The sequence below is a fragment of the Dreissena polymorpha genome, chromosome 10 (assembly GCF_020536995.1).
Source record: "Dreissena polymorpha isolate Duluth1 chromosome 10, UMN_Dpol_1.0, whole genome shotgun sequence".
In the NCBI taxonomy this organism is placed as follows: Eukaryota; Metazoa; Mollusca; class Bivalvia; order Myida; family Dreissenidae; genus Dreissena; species Dreissena polymorpha.
In genome coordinates, this window is record NC_068364.1 from 67023159 (window position 1) to 67040980 (window position 17822).

Genomic DNA, 17822 nt, shown 5'->3' on the forward strand with positions numbered 1-17822 from the left:
TATAGTGGAGCTATCCTACTCACCCCGGCGTCGGCGTTTCCGTTAGCGTTAGTGTTAGCGTTCGCTTGCAAATGTTAAAGTTTTAGTACTGCCCCAATTATTTTCATTGTCCCTTGACATATTGCTTTCATATTTTGCATACTTGTTTACCAACATGACCCCACCCTATAAACAATTTTTTATGATCACATTTTATTATTACTTTGGCAAAACAACACTTACCTGAATACCACAATGGATTCCACCCAAACAATACCCCACACCCCTACCCAAAATCCCTCTCCCCCCAACCTCCCCCCCCCCTAAGTGTTTTTTTTTAAACATCATCTACTAATTTACCCCACCCCACATTAAACCCCCCTCTGACCCCCACCCCCCTACCCCCCTACCCCCCCCCCCATCTTTTTTTAACATCATCTAATAAATTACCCCACCCCAAATTATACATTATACCCCCTCTCACCCCCCACCCCCTACCCCCCCCCATTTTTATTTTTTAAACATCATCTAATAAATGACCACACCCCCGCATAATACCCCCCGCTCATCCCCCTACTCCCCCCCCCTAAAATATTATTTTTTTCCTTTTTTTTATTTTTTATTTTGAAAATCATCTAATAAACGACCACACCCCACATTATACCCCCTCTCAACCCCCCCCCCCCCAAAAAAAAAAAAACCACAATTTTTTTTTCCTATTTTATTTTTGAAAGATCGTCTAATAAATTATTGAATATGAACAATTTCCCCATAATGGCTTACGTTATAATGTCCAGCACTCGAATAGTCGAGCGTGCTGTCCTCTGACAGCTCTTGTTAACATTCTGTTAAACTAAGATTGAAGCCTGTCAAACATGCATGAAAAAAAGTCTACAAATTGTTAACCATTATTGATATATAGACTCTGTTTTTAGTGGTTTTTGATGTAAAAGAGCACCAGTGTTTATGGGGTTTCAGCTGTTTTCAAATCTCAAATTCTCATTTTGGGGTCAAAATATGTTATTGAAAGTATTGATTTGAAATAGATATAGTGAGTTCACATAGGAAAACAATGTCAATAGATACTGAAAACCAGGATTGTAATGACAATTAGTGAAAAAAACTGATTATGTTTTTTTAGCATCAGCATAGAAAGAAGTTGAAACCAATTTTATGCCACCCAAAACTGATTTGAAGATGGGTCCTGAACACAAAATTGAGCATTTAATATATGTAGCTTTTTTCGTACATCATTGCCCCAAAACACTTTTTCTAATGCCTTCATCATTTTTTATATTTAATCCATGTATAAGACGCATTGGAATACAGTCCAACCTGTGACTTAAAACCACTCAAGGGATTTGGTGATTGTGATCTTTGTTCACAGGTGGTCTTTATTGGCAGAGTCGATTGAAACTTTGAAAAATATGCTAGTAGGCTTTTACCAGATGATAACTCAAGAACGCTTAGGCCTAGGATCATGAAACTTCATAGGTGTATTGATCATGACTGGCAGATGACCCCTATTGATTTTGAGGTCACTAGGTCAAAGGTCAAGGTCATGGTGACCCGAAATAGTAAAATGGTTTCCGGATGATAACTCAAGAACGCTTATGCCTAGGGTCATGAAACTTCAAAGGTTCATTGATCATGACTTGCAGATGACCCCTATTGATTTTCAATTCACTAGGTCAAAGGTCAAGGTCACAGTGACTCAACTTAGAAAAATGGTTTCCGGATGATAACTCAAGAACGCTTACGCCTAGGATCATGAAACTTCATAGGTACATTGATCATGACTCGCAGATGACCCCTATTGACTTTCAGGTCACTAGGTAAAAGGTCAAGGTCACGGTGACTTGACACAGTAAAATGGTTTCCGAATGATAACACAAGAAAGCTTACGCCTAGGATCATGAAACTTCATAGGTACATTGATCATGACTCGCAGATGACCCCTATTGATTTTCAGGTCACTAGGTCAAAGCTCAAGGCTGCAGTGCCAAAAAACGTATTCACCCAATGGCTGCCACTACAACTGACAGCCCATAATTTTTATTTTATTTTTTTCTTGTTTAAATGCTTTTATTCATTCCATAATATATATACATACATAATTTACAAAGTAATGCACATTCATATATTAATCTACCATATGTAATGCATTTTCACTATATTGTTTAATTCATTACACAATTTGAATTAATATCATACATCATTCAACCTTTTTTACTTCATGGACTTGACTTAAATATTCTTTATGTACATCACAATAATAAGCGCGTCTTGAACGAAGAAGAAATGTTTTGATTAACCACAACAATTTCACTATGGTTCAAGGATTTGAATCTTGCCTTCACCAAGATCATTAGCCACTCTCCTACAATTGTGTCCTTTGTCTAACATACTAATCGCCGTAACACGTTCATCCACGTCAAGAACTTAAGCTTGGATGCCATAATGGTTAAATTTAACTGACAATTTTATTATCCCGCCCCATTGGCAGATGGATATTGTTTTGGCGCTGTCCGTCCTTCCGTCCATCCGTCTTTCCATCCTTCCGTCCGTCCCGCACTTTTGTGTTCAGAGCCATATCTTGGAAGTGCTTTGGCGGATTTCAATGAAACTTGGTATGAGTATATATATGGATAAGAGGATGATGCACGCCTAATGGCATTTTACACCTTTGGATAATAAGGGAGTTATGGCCCTTTGTATCTTGAAAAAATGCTTTTTTGAGTGTCAAATATAACACTTTTGTGTCCAGAAGCATATTGGCGGGGGATATCAATTCAACGAATTTGCTTGTTTTTTCTTTAATTTATGCATGTCTTGTCACTGAGAAATTTAAGAAAGCAATGAATATCAAATTGTATGTGTGTAATTTTCATTATACTTTCAATGAATCCATAAGTTTCCTTAAAGAGTTGATGTAAGCCCCAAACTTTTTTTAGCCCACCTGTCACGAAGTGACATGGTGAGCTTATGTGACTGTGTGATGTCCGCCATCCGTTGTGTGTGCGTGTGTGCGTGCGTGTGTGCGTGCGTCCGTCAACAATTTGTTTGTGTAGACAGTAGAGGTCACAGTTTTCATCCAATCTTTATGAAATTTGGTCAGAATGTTTATCTTGATAAAATCTTGGTTGGGATTTAATTTGGGTCATCTGGGGTCCAAAACTAGGTCACTAGGTCAAAAATAGGTCACATAATATGTCAAATAATAGAAAAACTTTGTGTAGACAATAGAGGTCGCAGTTTTTATCCAATCTTTATGAAATTCGGTCAGAATGTTTATCTTGATAAAATCTGGGTTTGGATTGTATTTGGGTCAAAAACTAGGTCACTAGGTCAAAAAATAGGTCAAATAAAAGAAAAACCTTGTGAAGACAATAGAGGTTGCAGGTTTCATCCAATCTTTATGAAATTTGATCAGAATGTTTATCTTGATGAAACTGGCTTGGGAATGTATTTGGGCCATCTGGGGTCAAAAACTAGGTTACTTGGTCAAAAACAAGGTCAAATAATAGAAAACTCTTGTGTAAACAATAGAAGTCGCAGTTTTTATCCAATCTTTATGAAATTTGGTCAGAATGTTTATCTTGATGAAATCTGGGTTTGGATTGTATTTGCGTCAAAAACTAGGTCACTAGGTCAAAAACTAGGTCAAATAAAAGAAAAACCTTGTGAAGACAATAGAGGTAGCAGGTTTCATCCAATCTTTATGAAATTTGATCAGAATGTTTATCTTGATGAAACTGGCTTGGGAATGTATTTGGGCCATCTGGGGTCAAAAACTAGGTCACTAGGTCAAAAACAAGGTCAAATAATAGAAAACTCTTGTGTAAACAATAGAAGTCGCAGTTTTTATCCAATCTTTATGAAATTAGGTCAGAATGTTTATCTTGATGAAATCTGGATTGGGATTGTATCTGGGTCATCTGAGGTCAAAAACTAGGTCACTAGGTCAAATAATAGAAAAACTGTCAACAAGTTGTTTGCGTAGACATTAGAGGTCACAGTTTTCATCCAATTTTTATAAATTTGGTCAGAATGTTTATCTTGATGAAATCTGGGTTGGGATTGTATTTGGGTCATCTGGGGTCAAAAACTAGGTCACTAGGTCAAAAACTAGGTCACTAAGGGAACTAATAGAAAAACCTTGTATAGACAATAGAGCCCAAAGTTCATCCAATATTTATGAAATTTGGTCAGAATGTTTATCTTGATGAAATCTGTGTTGGGATTGTATTTGGATCATCTTGGGTCAAAAACTAGGTCACTAGGTCAAATAATAGAAAAACCTTGTGTAGACAATAGAGGTCATAGTTTTCATCCAATCTTCATGAAATTTGGTCAGAATGTTTGTCTTGATGAAATCTGGGTTGGGATTGTATTTGGGTCACCTGGGGTCAAAAACTAGGTCACTAGGTCAAATATTAGAAAAACCTTGTGTAGACAATAGAGGTGACAGTTTTCATCCAATCTTCATGAAATTTGGTCAGAATGTTTGTCTTGATGAAATCTGGGTTGGGATTGTATTTGGGTCACCTGGGGTCAAAAACTAGGTCACTAGGTCAAATATTAGAAAAACCTTGTGTAGACAATAGAGGTCACAGTTTTCATCCAATCTTTATGAAATTTGGTTAGAATGTTTATCTTGATGAAAACTGGGTTGGGATTGTATTTGGTTAGTCAGGTGAGCGATTCGATTCAGGGCCATCATGGCCCTCTTGTTTGATATTTTTCGGCAGTTAGTACCTTAATCGCGAGCAACTAAAATAAAAAGGCATTTTCTCATACTTTCTACAAACTATCAAATGCATAAAAGAAGCAGGCGGCTACCAATTAGCAATATGTGTTAAATAAACAAAAAAACTGCTATCAAGTTAAGTAAACTGTCACTTGCCAATATCTCCATAGCGATCAACCAGTGCACTGGTAAGATGTTTATCACGTGACTATCACAGCATCATGGCGGCCATTGTTTTATTGACAGTTGTGAAATCGTTAATTATTATGATTAAATTGGTCGTTGTAAGCCTTTTACAAGGAATACAAGATTTTTTCTTTTGCATTCCGATGACAACGTACAATGTTTAAAAGAAAATGCTGCAAAGTATCATTATTAATTATTTATGTTATTATGATGTTTTGTCAAATCCAAATTATTTGTTATAAAACATTATATTATGATAATTAAAACTATTTTGTTAGTCAATAGACTTTTGGGAATGTAAAAAGTTGGTCATTGAAGTGGTCGTTGCTGGCTATCAAAATCGACTTTGGGAATGTAAAATGGTGGTCGCTGGTCATTGTTGGCAGGCGGGCGTTATTTGCAGGTACAATATATAGTGAAATTGTTCGGGGGGAATCGATGTGGTTGATATTGACAGGTGGTCGCTATTCACAGGCGGTCGCTTGGGCAGGTTGAACTGTATAAGATGTGTAAAAACTAGGAAATATTCCCAGCTATGCATTGTTAGTAATTTTTCATTGCCCATATTAATTTAAATAGATTTTTAATGACCGTTAAAATTTTGGTGAACTTTGGGCCCAGTTTTCCAAAGAACCTTTTCATGTCCCCGGTAGGGGAGTATTTAGCAACTGCACTGTCTGTCTATCTGTCCATCTGTCCATACATCTGGCATTCTGTTTCAAGATTTTTTCCTCAACGTTTTCAGGTATCTACCTGATTTTTGGTGTGTGATCTACTTGGATGACTTTCAGATCAAGTTGGAGTTTCGTTCTGGTCCATTGATTTTTGACGAAAAATAGCTGCTGCTGTGTGTCTACACAGTGCAGTAGGGCGTATTGTGTTTTACAAACACAGTTCTTGTTTCATTTTACAGGGCAGCATGGCTACAACAGCTAGGAGCAGCGTCTTCGTAGATGGAACTGGGTCAGTGTTGGGCAAGGTGAAAACTGTAGAGTTGGGAGACAGACCTCTCACTGTACAGCATGAGGACAGTCCATCTAGACCTGGTATGTACTTACTTCTTATCTCATCAACTATCTTATGACAAGCTTAAGTTATTACCAAAGCAAAAAAGAAAAAGATGTTTCAGATCAGTTTGTTTCTGGCCTCTTGGGACAAAAATATGACACATTAAAGTACAGGTAATGGCAACAAACTGAAATATTTTGGTCTGTAAGTTTTTAGTCTGCTTTCGTAAAATTAACCATTGAAAAAATCAAAAGCTCAGAATAGAGGTTGCAGTGGTATGATGGATATGTTGTCTAGAGACAACACTGAGTACTGGCCTACCTGTGAAATGAATTTAAAAGTGTCACAAAATGATTAGACTTTAAATTACTAAGACAAACTGGTTCAATTTGGGAGAAGTTTAAACCTTATGTTATAAATTCTGGATCAATCGTGCTATGAACTTTGTTATAAATTCTGGATCAATCGTACTATGAACTTTGCAACCGAAGGCCCTACTAGAGCTATACATCTGGTTCCTTTGCATTCATACTTTATTTGGGTCTTGCTATCTGAAAATGGAGCTTAATGTATGTGCCTGAAGTGTGGGCTTGATTAGCCTGTGCAATCAGCACAGGCTAATGAGGGATGCTATTTTTTGCCCAAACTGGATTTTCAGGTAAGAAGAGACCTCCTTTTTTATGAAAAATTCCATCAACGCTGAAAGAGTTGAAAAGTGTAGTCTGTGCAGATTGGACAGGCTTATCTAGGATGATACCCATACCATACCCACACCCATGCATTAAGCCCCATTTTCCCAGAGTGAGGCTCCAATATTTTGTATACCTGTTTTATTCAGGGACCTCTGCAGGTGACTTCCTACGTCCCAAGACGGCCCCCAGTGATGACGGTGGGGCCAGCCTGTTTACACTGAGGTAGGATCCAGATACAACAAAACAAACTATTGACAAACTATTTTTTTAGAAGGGTTTAGATTTGTGATGTGAGATTTTTGGAAAAAATACATGATTTAAAAGAATATAAAATATTTTAAACACTTAAATGTTTGTGTTTTTTTTTGTTTTTTTTTTACATTTTCAACACTATTCTTGTTTTCTCTATTGAATGTTTTTTTTAATACTGTGATGTATGGTTTCCTAATTCTCACTACCGTGATAAGTTTAGTTTTGCTAACACTCTAAATTTTCAGATACCTGCTTTTTTGGCCAAAATAAATATTGTTCATGACTTACTATTATCTGACATAAATTACACTTTTTTTGCATTTTTCTTGGTTTCCTTCATTTTTGGCTGTACCATTTACTTTGTGTATTGGTTAAAAAAAAAAAAAAAAACACTAATGTGAGAACCCACATCTCGTATTCAAAAATCAGTTGCCAGAATTGTCCACCCCGCTGACTTCTATCTGATAACACCCCTGTACTTCCAGTGCTAGACCCCACACCGCTGTCCCGCCCGACGACAGTTTGAGAGTTAACTCCCCTTACAAACAGCACGCTTCCCCGCTGTCTACACGAGAGCCGGTGACGTTGGGAACGGACTCAGGCGAACTCCTACAGACTAGAAACGAGATACTGGGCCTGGTGTACCATCCGACGGATTTCTGCGTGTCACCGATAATAGACAACCCCAAGGTTTGTTAAGAGTAAATGTATCTTATTGCCAGATGAAAATGGATTGTATAACAATGATCGTTTAAACTTGAGCTCTATACTATCGCTTTTTTTGGATCAGATTTGGGTAAAAAAAAAAAATGTCAATTTCAGAAAAACAAAATCTGCAAAAAATGAGATATTTGATATTTATTTATTGAAAAAAGGAAGGAAATATTAGGATAAATAGAATATTATGTGAGGTTTTGATAAAGATCAAGTTTATCATGCTCGGCTCGAACCATGTAAGCGCTTGGCAAGCCTCACGCTACCTCAGTTTTAAGCCTCACATGATAAACTTGATCTGTATCCAAAACTCACATAATATTCTCTATGTATCTGAAGTTAGTGAAGTTAAAGAAACATGTGCATTTTTTTGAATAAATTAAATAATACAGACGTTGGTCTGATGAATTTTTCCTCTACCTTTGAACGTTCAAAATTTTCATGCATTGTTCTTTGAGATAGGAAGTTGTGCATGTGCTTTTTCTTTTACTTCACATTACTAATGTGTAATGTTTTGCCTTTTTTACAACTTCGAGGTTCTTTATTGATTATTCAACTCACTACCTATTACAACATGATGTTTTCTAGGGTTTTAAGCTGTGACACGCTAAGTGATTAATTTTGGATAATTTGGTAATGCATTTTAAAAATCAAGAAAAAGCCTTCATTCAGTATCATTAATAGATAACAGGTATTTGTTCATTTCAAAAATGTGTTTGATAACAACAATTATTTTTATTTATTAACCATAAATTTTGATTTCAGTCGCATAAATACCATTTACTAAATTGATTTGTTTGTTCATTCAGTTTTGCAAGTCTTAGTATTTTAATTATAAAATATTCTAGACAAAAGCCCCATCATCAGCCTACTTCATACATGCATATTTTCATGATCCAATTCTGTGCTATCTTCTTGTTTCCACTTGTCAGATTCAAAGGCCCGCAACTGCGAAGTTTGATGCCAAGACACTTCCAGTCACCCCAATATCCCCCGAGAAATTCTCCTCCCTTCCGGAGAAGGATCAGACTAGACACCTCAAAACACTCCTTGACACCGTCAGTACTTCCGAGAAAGGACCCCCTTCGCAGAAACGAATACAGGTTGGCATGGGAATAAAACATTATATATGCAGATTTTATTTATGACTTAAATTCTGTTTTGCAAATAGAAGCATGTATAATACACATTCTTTAATTATGATTTACCTGTAAAAAGTCACATTAAAATTAGACTAACCCCTGTTCCAGAAACATTTTATGATTTACCTGTAAAAAGTCACATTAAAATTAGACTAACCCCTGTAACAGAAACATTTTCAGGTTGGCATTAAAGCAGAACATTCCATAAGCAATTTTTATTAAGTGCTTGTTCTCCGTTAAACGGATAGTAGCATGTATTAAAACATACCTTTATTATGATTAACCCGTCACAAAACATTAAGTTACATTTAGCACATTCCATTGTTTTTCAATGTGTTTCCACACCATCCAATCTTCCTTTGTTCTCATGTGTTATCTAAATGATGAATGGTGCATTTCAAAGTTTTCGGTTTTGAAGTGCCCTTGTCTTGATTTTTTTTTTGTTATTATTGAATGAGCATGTATACAAAATATATTATTGCAGAGTTTATTTAAACAATCCTTTCAATGACATTTTTAATCCATCATACTCACAAATATCTCATATATACTTGGAGTTATAAATTGACTGCATGTAGAATCTTCTACTAAATTATAAGCTCAAAAGATCAAGCTTTTTTGAAGTAATTTTGACAGATCCCTACAACTTTGCTCAACCGTATATTACTCTTAACCTATTCTGGAGGTTGTTAAACTTTAAAATTAATGTGTTGCAGCTGTTTTTTTGTAGGAATCTTCAATTGCAATATAAACAACTCCATATGTATTTGATATTTGCATGGATTTTTTCCATTAAATACATTTAGAGGTTCAGGTTTTATGCTGTTTGCTGCTCAACAGTATCTTTAGGTTGGAAATCAAGCCCTTTATATTTGAATCTATTAATCAAAGTCTATAGTTCAGTTAGATTTTTTAAGGGACAACAAATGGGTCAAAGTGGGTAACTGAGTGGTAAAGGTTTAATGCAGTGGTTTTTTCACCATTTTGGGAATAGGGCCAGGTCCCTTTGAATTGGGAAAAATAGCGGCGTTTCAACCACAATTGGGAAATTTGTGTTGTTGTTCTTTTGCAAACAAATGCTTCAAAAATGAGAATTAAAGTGTTTTGATTGTAAAATTTAATAAATTCTATCTTGTAGAGCTGGATAGGAAATTAAATATTTGTTGATCTTAAAAAATATGTGATTTTTTTTAAACCTTCCTTGGAGAATAATTTAACTCCTATTTGGGATAAATACATACTTTTTTCCATTGGGAATAGGTCTGATTATTGGACCCGATTTTGAGTGAAAAAAACAACATTGTAAAGGGTTAATGTCCTTGACCAATTTGGGGTTGCTGTTGTACCACTATATGACAGTCCTGTGTCAGAACCCTTGTTGTCCCCTACCGGTTTTACCGGAGGGGACTTATGGTTTGCGCTCTGTCTGTCAGTCTGTCTGTCTGTCAGTCAGTAAGTCAGTCACACTTTTCTTGATCCTGCAATAACTTTAAAAGTTCTTAATATTTTTTCATGAAACTTGAAACATGGATAGATGGCAATATGGACATTATGCACGTCATTTCATTTTGTTCCTACATCAAAAATTCTGGTTGCTATGGTACCAACAATAATTCTGACAATGGTAGAATTTCTGACGATGGTGGAGCAGTTAGGGGACTATATTGCTTGGCAATAGTCTTGTTTATCCTTGTTAATGTTTTACCACTCAGATGTGCATTTTAGCCCATTATTAGTCCCTTAGAAAATCTACTTAAATTACTGAGGTACTCTCATTTTGTTCTGTTTTCATGTTCTTGGCATAAAGCCATTTTCTCTTTCCTTCTAAGCGGGAAAGGGTTAATGTCTGTAACCATGCTGGTGTTTGCAGGTGTACCACTATATGACTGTCCTGTGTCAGAACCGTGCGGCGTCCACATATCTCATGAACAATGGAGCGCTTGTGATGCTTACCAAACAACTAAAGGAAGTCACCCATGCAGAAGTGTAAGTTCGCAACTTGATTGGTACCGAACAATGTTTTGTTTAACCCTTTGCATGCTGGGAAATTTGTTGTCTGCTAAAATGTCGTCTGCAGAATTTCTTAAATTAGCATTTTCTTCGATTTTTTTCAAAGAATACTATCAGAATAGCAAAGAGTTTGGATCCTGATGAGACGCCACGTTCTGTGGCGTCTCATCTGGATCCAAACTGTTTGCAAAGGCCTTTAAAATTCGGTTCCAGCACTGAAAGGGTTAAGCCTCTATGAGACTCACTCTTGGAAAACGGGGATTAATCCTTTACCACTTAGATACGTATTTTCGCGCATGTGTAGTCTCTTAAAAAGTTATATTTAATTTAAGACCTGTCTCACTAGATACAAGTTTTAAAGGCTTCATTTCCAACCCTTAGATTCTGATGAGCAGCAAACAGCATAAAACCTGAACAGACTGCGAGTTACTCGCAGGCTGTTCTGTACATGCTGTTTGCACATAGCCATCTTCACGTTGATTCTAAGTGGGAAAGGGTTAATGCATGTTCGTTAATTGTCATCCCAGATTAGCCTGTGCAATTTGCACAGGCTAATCAGAGACGAAACTTTCCACCTTTTCGCTATGAAGAGACTTCCTTTAAACCAAACAGAGAAAATTGGAAATTGTTGTGCTTTATAAGCCTGCGTGGAGTGCACAGGCTAATCATGGATGACACTTAACAAACATGCATTAAGCCCCATTTTCCAAAATCAAAGCTGCCATTGTGTCAGACAGCTTAGGCTTATTTACACATTGTGTTGCCGGTTTCCTGCATTGAACCAGTACGTGGTGTAATAAGTCCGGGTCATAAGCACATTTGCATATTTGTGATTGACTCTTTTAGCCTGTGACCCCTAGATCACTTGGCAGACACCATACCCAATAGGTCATGACTACCTTTTTCAAATGTTCAACAATAATGGTAGCAAAATTGGTTATAAGCCTCCTGTAATTGTCTTGCATATTGCTATGCCCCTTTTTACAGAAGGGACATGCACATTCTTTTTATTTCAGTTAAAGTTCTGTATGAAAAGTATAACTGCAATTGTGATGGACATTTATGATTTATAGTATACAACTATTTATGAGCAGGTTTTATTATTGCATAGGGCTGTGTGACCTTTTTTCAAATGCGACAGTTTTTCAAACAACTAGTAAACGGCATAGTATGTCTAATTTCTCATATTTATGTTTCAGTCGCACCAAAATATCAAGAGTGATTGGCCTGATGGCAAATAACACAGACACACTTGATGAGGCAACAAAAATGAGTGAGGTAGGGTAGTAAATTGTTTTATGATCACACTGTTATGCTGCATACCTTGGCAGCGTGTACCTGAAACTAGGTAGCTTAACCCTTTCAGCGCTGGAACCAAATTTTGAAGGCCTTCGCAAACAGTTTGGATCCAGATGAGATGCCACAGAACGTTGCGTCTCATCAGGATCCAAACTGTTTGCTATTCTGATAGTATTTTTTTTTTTAATCGAAGAAAATGCTAATTTTAGAAATTCAGTAGACGACATTTTAGCAGACAACACATTTCCCAGGATGTAGAAGGTAAACCTGTATAAATGGTCCTCCCTCTGGGTATAGGGGGTTAAAAGCTTGTGCTTTAAGTGTTGTCCCAGTGCAGCCTGTGCAGCCCACACAGGCTAATCTTGGATGACACTTCAAGCGCCCCCATTAAGCTCTGTTAGCTCATTGCATGGTCCAAATGGAATAGATAGTTCAGTGGCATTATTCTGGATTCACCATGAAAGTCTGTCAGACTTTCTTTTGGCACAAATTGTCCAGAAAGAGTACCACTCATACACTTTTCAGTTTTGAACAATCAGAATTACACGCATTGTTCCCTTTAACATGAAGTTGTGCATGTGCAATTTTGAGTAACCTATGTTATAAATTCTTAAAGCAGGGCCCCTTTCTCATCTTGCAGTTTCTCTAACACGATTATTACAACTTGTTATGCAATTCATGCATGCAAAGTCTTGGGTTGTTTTTATACGCCCGTCTATGACGGGACGTATTATGGTATACCCCGCGTCCGTCCGTCCGTCCGTCTGTTAATGTCGTACGCTACGTCAAATATCCTTTGACAGATTTTCTTCAAATTTTAACACAATCTTAATATTGATAAACCCTGATCCCCTTTCGTTTTTGACGGAATTCTGAATTGTCGTTCCAGAGTTATGGGACTTTGTTCGTCAAAATTTCGTGATTTCATTGAATGTCCTACTGTAGCTCAAATATCCTTCGATGGATTTTTTTCAAATTTCAACACAATCTTAATATTGATAAACCCTGATCCCCTTTCGTTTTTGACGGAATTCTGAATTGTCGTTCCAGAGTTATGGGACTTTGTTCGTCAAAATTTCGTGATTTCATTGAATGTCCTACTGTAGCTCAAATATCCTTCGATGGATTTTTTTCAAATTTCAACACAATCTTAATATTGATAAACCCTGATCCCCTTTCGTTTTTGACGGAATTCTGAATTGTCGTTCCAGAGTTATGGGACTTTGTTCGTCAAAATTTCGTGATTTCATTGAATGTCCTACTGTAGCTCAAATATCCTTCGATGGATTTTTTTCAAATTTCAACACAATCTTAATATTGATAAACCCTGATCCCCTTTCGTTTTTGACGGAATTCTGAATTGTCGTTCCAGAGTTATGGGACTTTGTTCGTCAAAATTTCGTTATTTCATTGAATGTCCTACTGTAGCTCAAATATCCTTCGATGGATTTTTTTCAAATTTCAACACAATCTTAATATTGATAAACCCTGATCCCCTTTCGTTTTTGACGGAATTCTGAATTGTTGTTCCACAGTTATGGGACTTTGTTGAATGTCAAGGAGACGGCGCTCCATGCTCATGTACTTATAAAATAAACCATGTATTCAAATACAAATAAACTGAAGTAAAAAAATGATTCAAAGGGTTATTTATTACCTTACTACTTCATTGGCGAACGACGGGCGTATCATGCGCTTTGAAATTTATAATAAATCAACGGACGCGCACATCCATCTTAATTTATTGGTTTGTTCAACTGTATAGACTAAAACAAACCTGTGATTTAAAGAAAGCATGATATACCTGTACAAAATAAAAACAGTAATCATGTTTCATTCATTTAAAAATGAACTTTATTTTATTTTCTGTTTGTTTGATTTTGTGTCAGTAAGTCATTTAAATGATTGTACATTATCTTATTGAGATCATTTACGTGTATTTTGGCCTAATTATTGATTTTACTAGATATAAAGCTATGCACTCAACAAAAACTACGGAAGATGAAGTGTACTAAAAGCAATTACAAAAAGCTGTATTGATCTTATTATTTTTAAGGTGTTGCACTTTCAAGCACCTGTCCCAAAATACTTTAGAAAAATTAGATTTTGAAAAATTGCTCAAATATTAATAAAATAGGAACTATGGTTGATTTGTGTGGAAAATCTGGTCAAGTTTCAAAAGAATGTAATGTTTGTATATTCAGTATTTGAGACCTCAGATTAATTTTGTTGTAGATGTTTATATGAGTCTCATTTTGGGAAAACCGGGCTTAATGTGTGCGCCTAAAGTGTTATCCCAAATTAGCCTGTGCAATTTGCACAATCTGCTTACTCTAATCAGGGACGAAACTTTTCTTCACTGGATATCTGTTAAGAAGAGACATCCTTTAAACAATAGATACTATTAAAGCGGAAAGTGTCGTACCTGAATATCCTGTGAGTACTGCACAGGCTAATCTGGGATGACACTTTACTACTGCACAGGCTAATCTGGGATGACACTTTACGCACATGCATGGAAGCCCAGTTTTCCAAGAACGTAGCTTGTATGGTAGTAAAACTACAATTGTTAGATCTGTTATTGTTATCCTCCCCTCCTTGATGTTTCTTCAGGCCCTCACGGTTATCACTGAAGTGTTCCGAGAGAGCGTGAAGAACACACGCCTGAAGCAAGGTCTGCTGCCCGCCATTGGAGAGTTGGTGTACCTAATTGCCACTCAGGTGATTTATGTATTATCATATAAAAAGCAAAATGCTTCTAGTACATAAAAATCGTAAATTTTATATGAAATGTTTCCTTATTTTTAGCTCACCTGAGCACAATGTGCTCATGGTGAGCTTTTGTGATCGCCTTTTGTCCGTTGTGGGTTGTGCGGCTATAACATTTGCCTTGTTAACACTCTATAGGCCACATTTATTGTCCAATCTTCATGAAATTTGGTCAAAAGATTGGTCTCAATGATGTCTTGGATTAGTTTGAAAATGGTAACGTTTGCTTGAAAAACATGGCTGCCAAGTGGCGGGGCATTTTTCCTTATATGGCTATACATGGCTATAGTAAAATCTTGTTAACACTCTAGAGGCCACATTTATTGTCCGATCTAAATGAATCTTGGTCAAAAGATTCATCCCAATAATATCTTGGACGAGTTTTGAAATGATGCCGATTGGTTGAAAAACATGCCCCCTGCCAGGGGGCGAGGCATTTTTCCTTATATGGCTTTAGTAAATCCTTGTTAACACTCAAGAGGCCACATTTATTTTCGGATCTTCATGAAACTTGGGCAGAAGGTTTGTCCCAGTGATATCTTGGATGAGTTCGAAAATGGTTTCGGTTGCTTTAAAAACATGGCCACCTGGGGGCGGGGCATTTTTCCTTATATGGCTATATATGGCTTTAGTAAAACCTTGTTAACACTCTAGAGGCCACATTTATTGTCCAATCTTCATGAAATTTAGTCAGACGATTCGTCTCAATTATATCTTGGATGAGTTCGAAAATGGATGCGGTTGGTGGAAAAACATGGCTGCCAAGGGGGAGTGGCATTTTTCCTTATATAGCTATAGTAAAACCTTGTTAACACTCTAGAAGCCACATTTATTGTCCGATCATCATGAAACCATGGCCCATATTCACCAACCCATTCTTGGACTTAAGAATACAGAATACACTTGGAAGCAAGAAAAATGTGTTCAGTGTTTGAACATTTACAGGCCTCCATTGGTGATTATGTCATAAACAAAATGTTCTACATGAAGAATGATATATATAGAGATGTTTAATGCCAAGCCTGACTCAAAATTCAAGCAATATTTGAATATACCAATTTAAAGGATATTCTTTATTCTTAGACTTAAGTCTAAGAATTGTTTGATTAATACGGGCCTTGGTCAGAAGATCTTTTCCAATGATATCTTAGACAAGTTTCGAAAATGGTTCCAGTTGCTTGAAAAACATGGCAGCCAAGGGGGCGTGGCATTTTTTCCTTATATGGCTACATGAATCTTCATGAAACCTGGTCAGACGATTTGTCCCAATGATATCTTGGACAAGTTCGAAAATGGTTCAAGTTGCTTGAAAAACATGGCCACCAGGGGGCAGGGCATTTTTCCTTATATGGCTTCATGAATCTTCATGAAACTTTGTCAGAATATTTGTTTAAATGATAGCTTGGATTTGTATGAAAATGGTTCTTGTCTGTTGAAAAACGTGGCTGCCAGGGTGTTCACTAGTCACGAAAGTTGGTTAGAACATTTGTTCTAATGACATCTTGGGCTGCACAGAACAGGTTAGTTCCTTTGAATCTCAAGTGAGCGACTTTGGGCCTTTCAGGCCCACTTGTTTATGAAAACTATATACCAGTTTATTGTCACATACATTTTATTTTATCTAAAATTTAATGTTATGTTATTTAAATGCTTCTAATGCATCAAAATTGTTAATTTCATCGTAATCTTTTTTGGTCATGAAAAGTAAAAAATCTATCTTTGACTAACCCAAAAATAAAGTTTAGTGGTAATTAACTTGAACCCAAATTGTTAATTTCACTTATTTACATCTTATTATATAAAGGAACGACTGTTGTCCCAAAAATCAAGATATGGGAATTGCACTGATTGTGATTTTGCAGTTTTGAGGAGCTGAACAGTAAATTACTGTTCGCTTTAATGTTTGTTATTAGGAAGAGAAGAAGTCACAACTGGTTGAGAACTGGAGTATTCCGTCCATGACTTTTGCAGTCATTGTCAGAAGCTGCCGAGACGGGGTATGATTTACATATAAGTTATTAGCTCGGCTAATAAACCCGAGGAATTGTCAAAGCCAGCTCGTTGTTCGCCGTCCGCCGTCAGCCGTCCGCCGTAGGCGTCATGCTAAAACCTTAACATTGGCTCTAAAATCAAAGTGCTTCCACCTACAACTTTGAAACTTCATATGTAGATGCACCTTGATGAGTTCTACATGCCACACCCATTTTTGGGTCACTAGGTCAAAGGTCAAGGTCACTGTGACCTCTAATATCAAACTTTAACATAGGCTCTTAAATCAAAGTGCTTCCACCTACAACTTTGAAACTATATATGTAGATGCACCTTGATAAGTTCTACACGCCACACCCATTTTCTGGTCACTAGGTCAAAGGTCAAGGTCACTGTGACCTCTTATATCAAACTTTAACATAAACCTTTACATTCGCTGTAAAATCAAAGTGCTTCCACCTACAACTTTGAAACTTCATGAGTACATGCACCTTGATGAGTTCTACACGCCACACCCAATTTGGGGTCACTAGGTCAAGGTCACCGTGACAACTAAAAAAAAAAATTCTGACAAGCTTTCGCAGCCGAGCGTTGGCGCCTGTTATGAGGTGCTCTTGTTTTATATATCAAAATAATGTGAGGTTCTTTCTGGGAAAAATGGTCTAAATGCATGTGCATGAAGTGTGTTCGCAGATTATTAGCCAGTGCAGTCTGCACATGTTAATCAGGCACAACGCTTTCCTCTTTAACGGAATTTTTGTTTGAAAGAAGTCTCTTCTAAGCGCTCAGTTTAGGCAAAGTGTTGTCCCTGATAAGCCTGTGCAGACTGCACTGGCTAATAAATGACCACACTTTACACACATGCATAGCGCCCAGTCTTCTCAGAAAGAGGCTTGTATAATGTCAACATAATCTTTCCCGGTTTTTGTGGTTGGGGATGCAATGCAGCAGTTTTGAAAAAAAAAAAAGAAAATCGAGCTTAATCAATGGATGAAAAGTTGCATCCCAGATAAACTTGAATTTATGAAAAAA

At 36.8% G+C, this 17822-nt stretch overlaps 1 protein-coding gene across 4 annotated transcripts in view; it reads left to right on the forward strand.

Annotated features, from left to right (window-relative positions):
- The window catches only part of LOC127848915 (serine/threonine-protein kinase ULK4-like), a 74946-nt gene that overhangs the window by 21250 nt on the left and 35874 nt on the right, over positions 1-17822 (forward strand). For all 4 annotated transcript variants that reach the window (XM_052381604.1, XM_052381608.1, XM_052381605.1 and 1 more), the window contains 8 exons: positions 5829-5961; positions 6762-6837; positions 7353-7557; positions 8514-8684; positions 10594-10709; positions 11933-12011; positions 14646-14753; positions 16715-16798. In XM_052381604.1, the coding sequence (XP_052237564.1) occupies positions 5829-5961; positions 6762-6837; positions 7353-7557; positions 8514-8684; positions 10594-10709; positions 11933-12011; positions 14646-14753; positions 16715-16798 (972 nt within the window). The remainder of the gene's footprint in view (positions 1-5828; positions 5962-6761; positions 6838-7352; positions 7558-8513; positions 8685-10593; positions 10710-11932; positions 12012-14645; positions 14754-16714; positions 16799-17822) is intronic.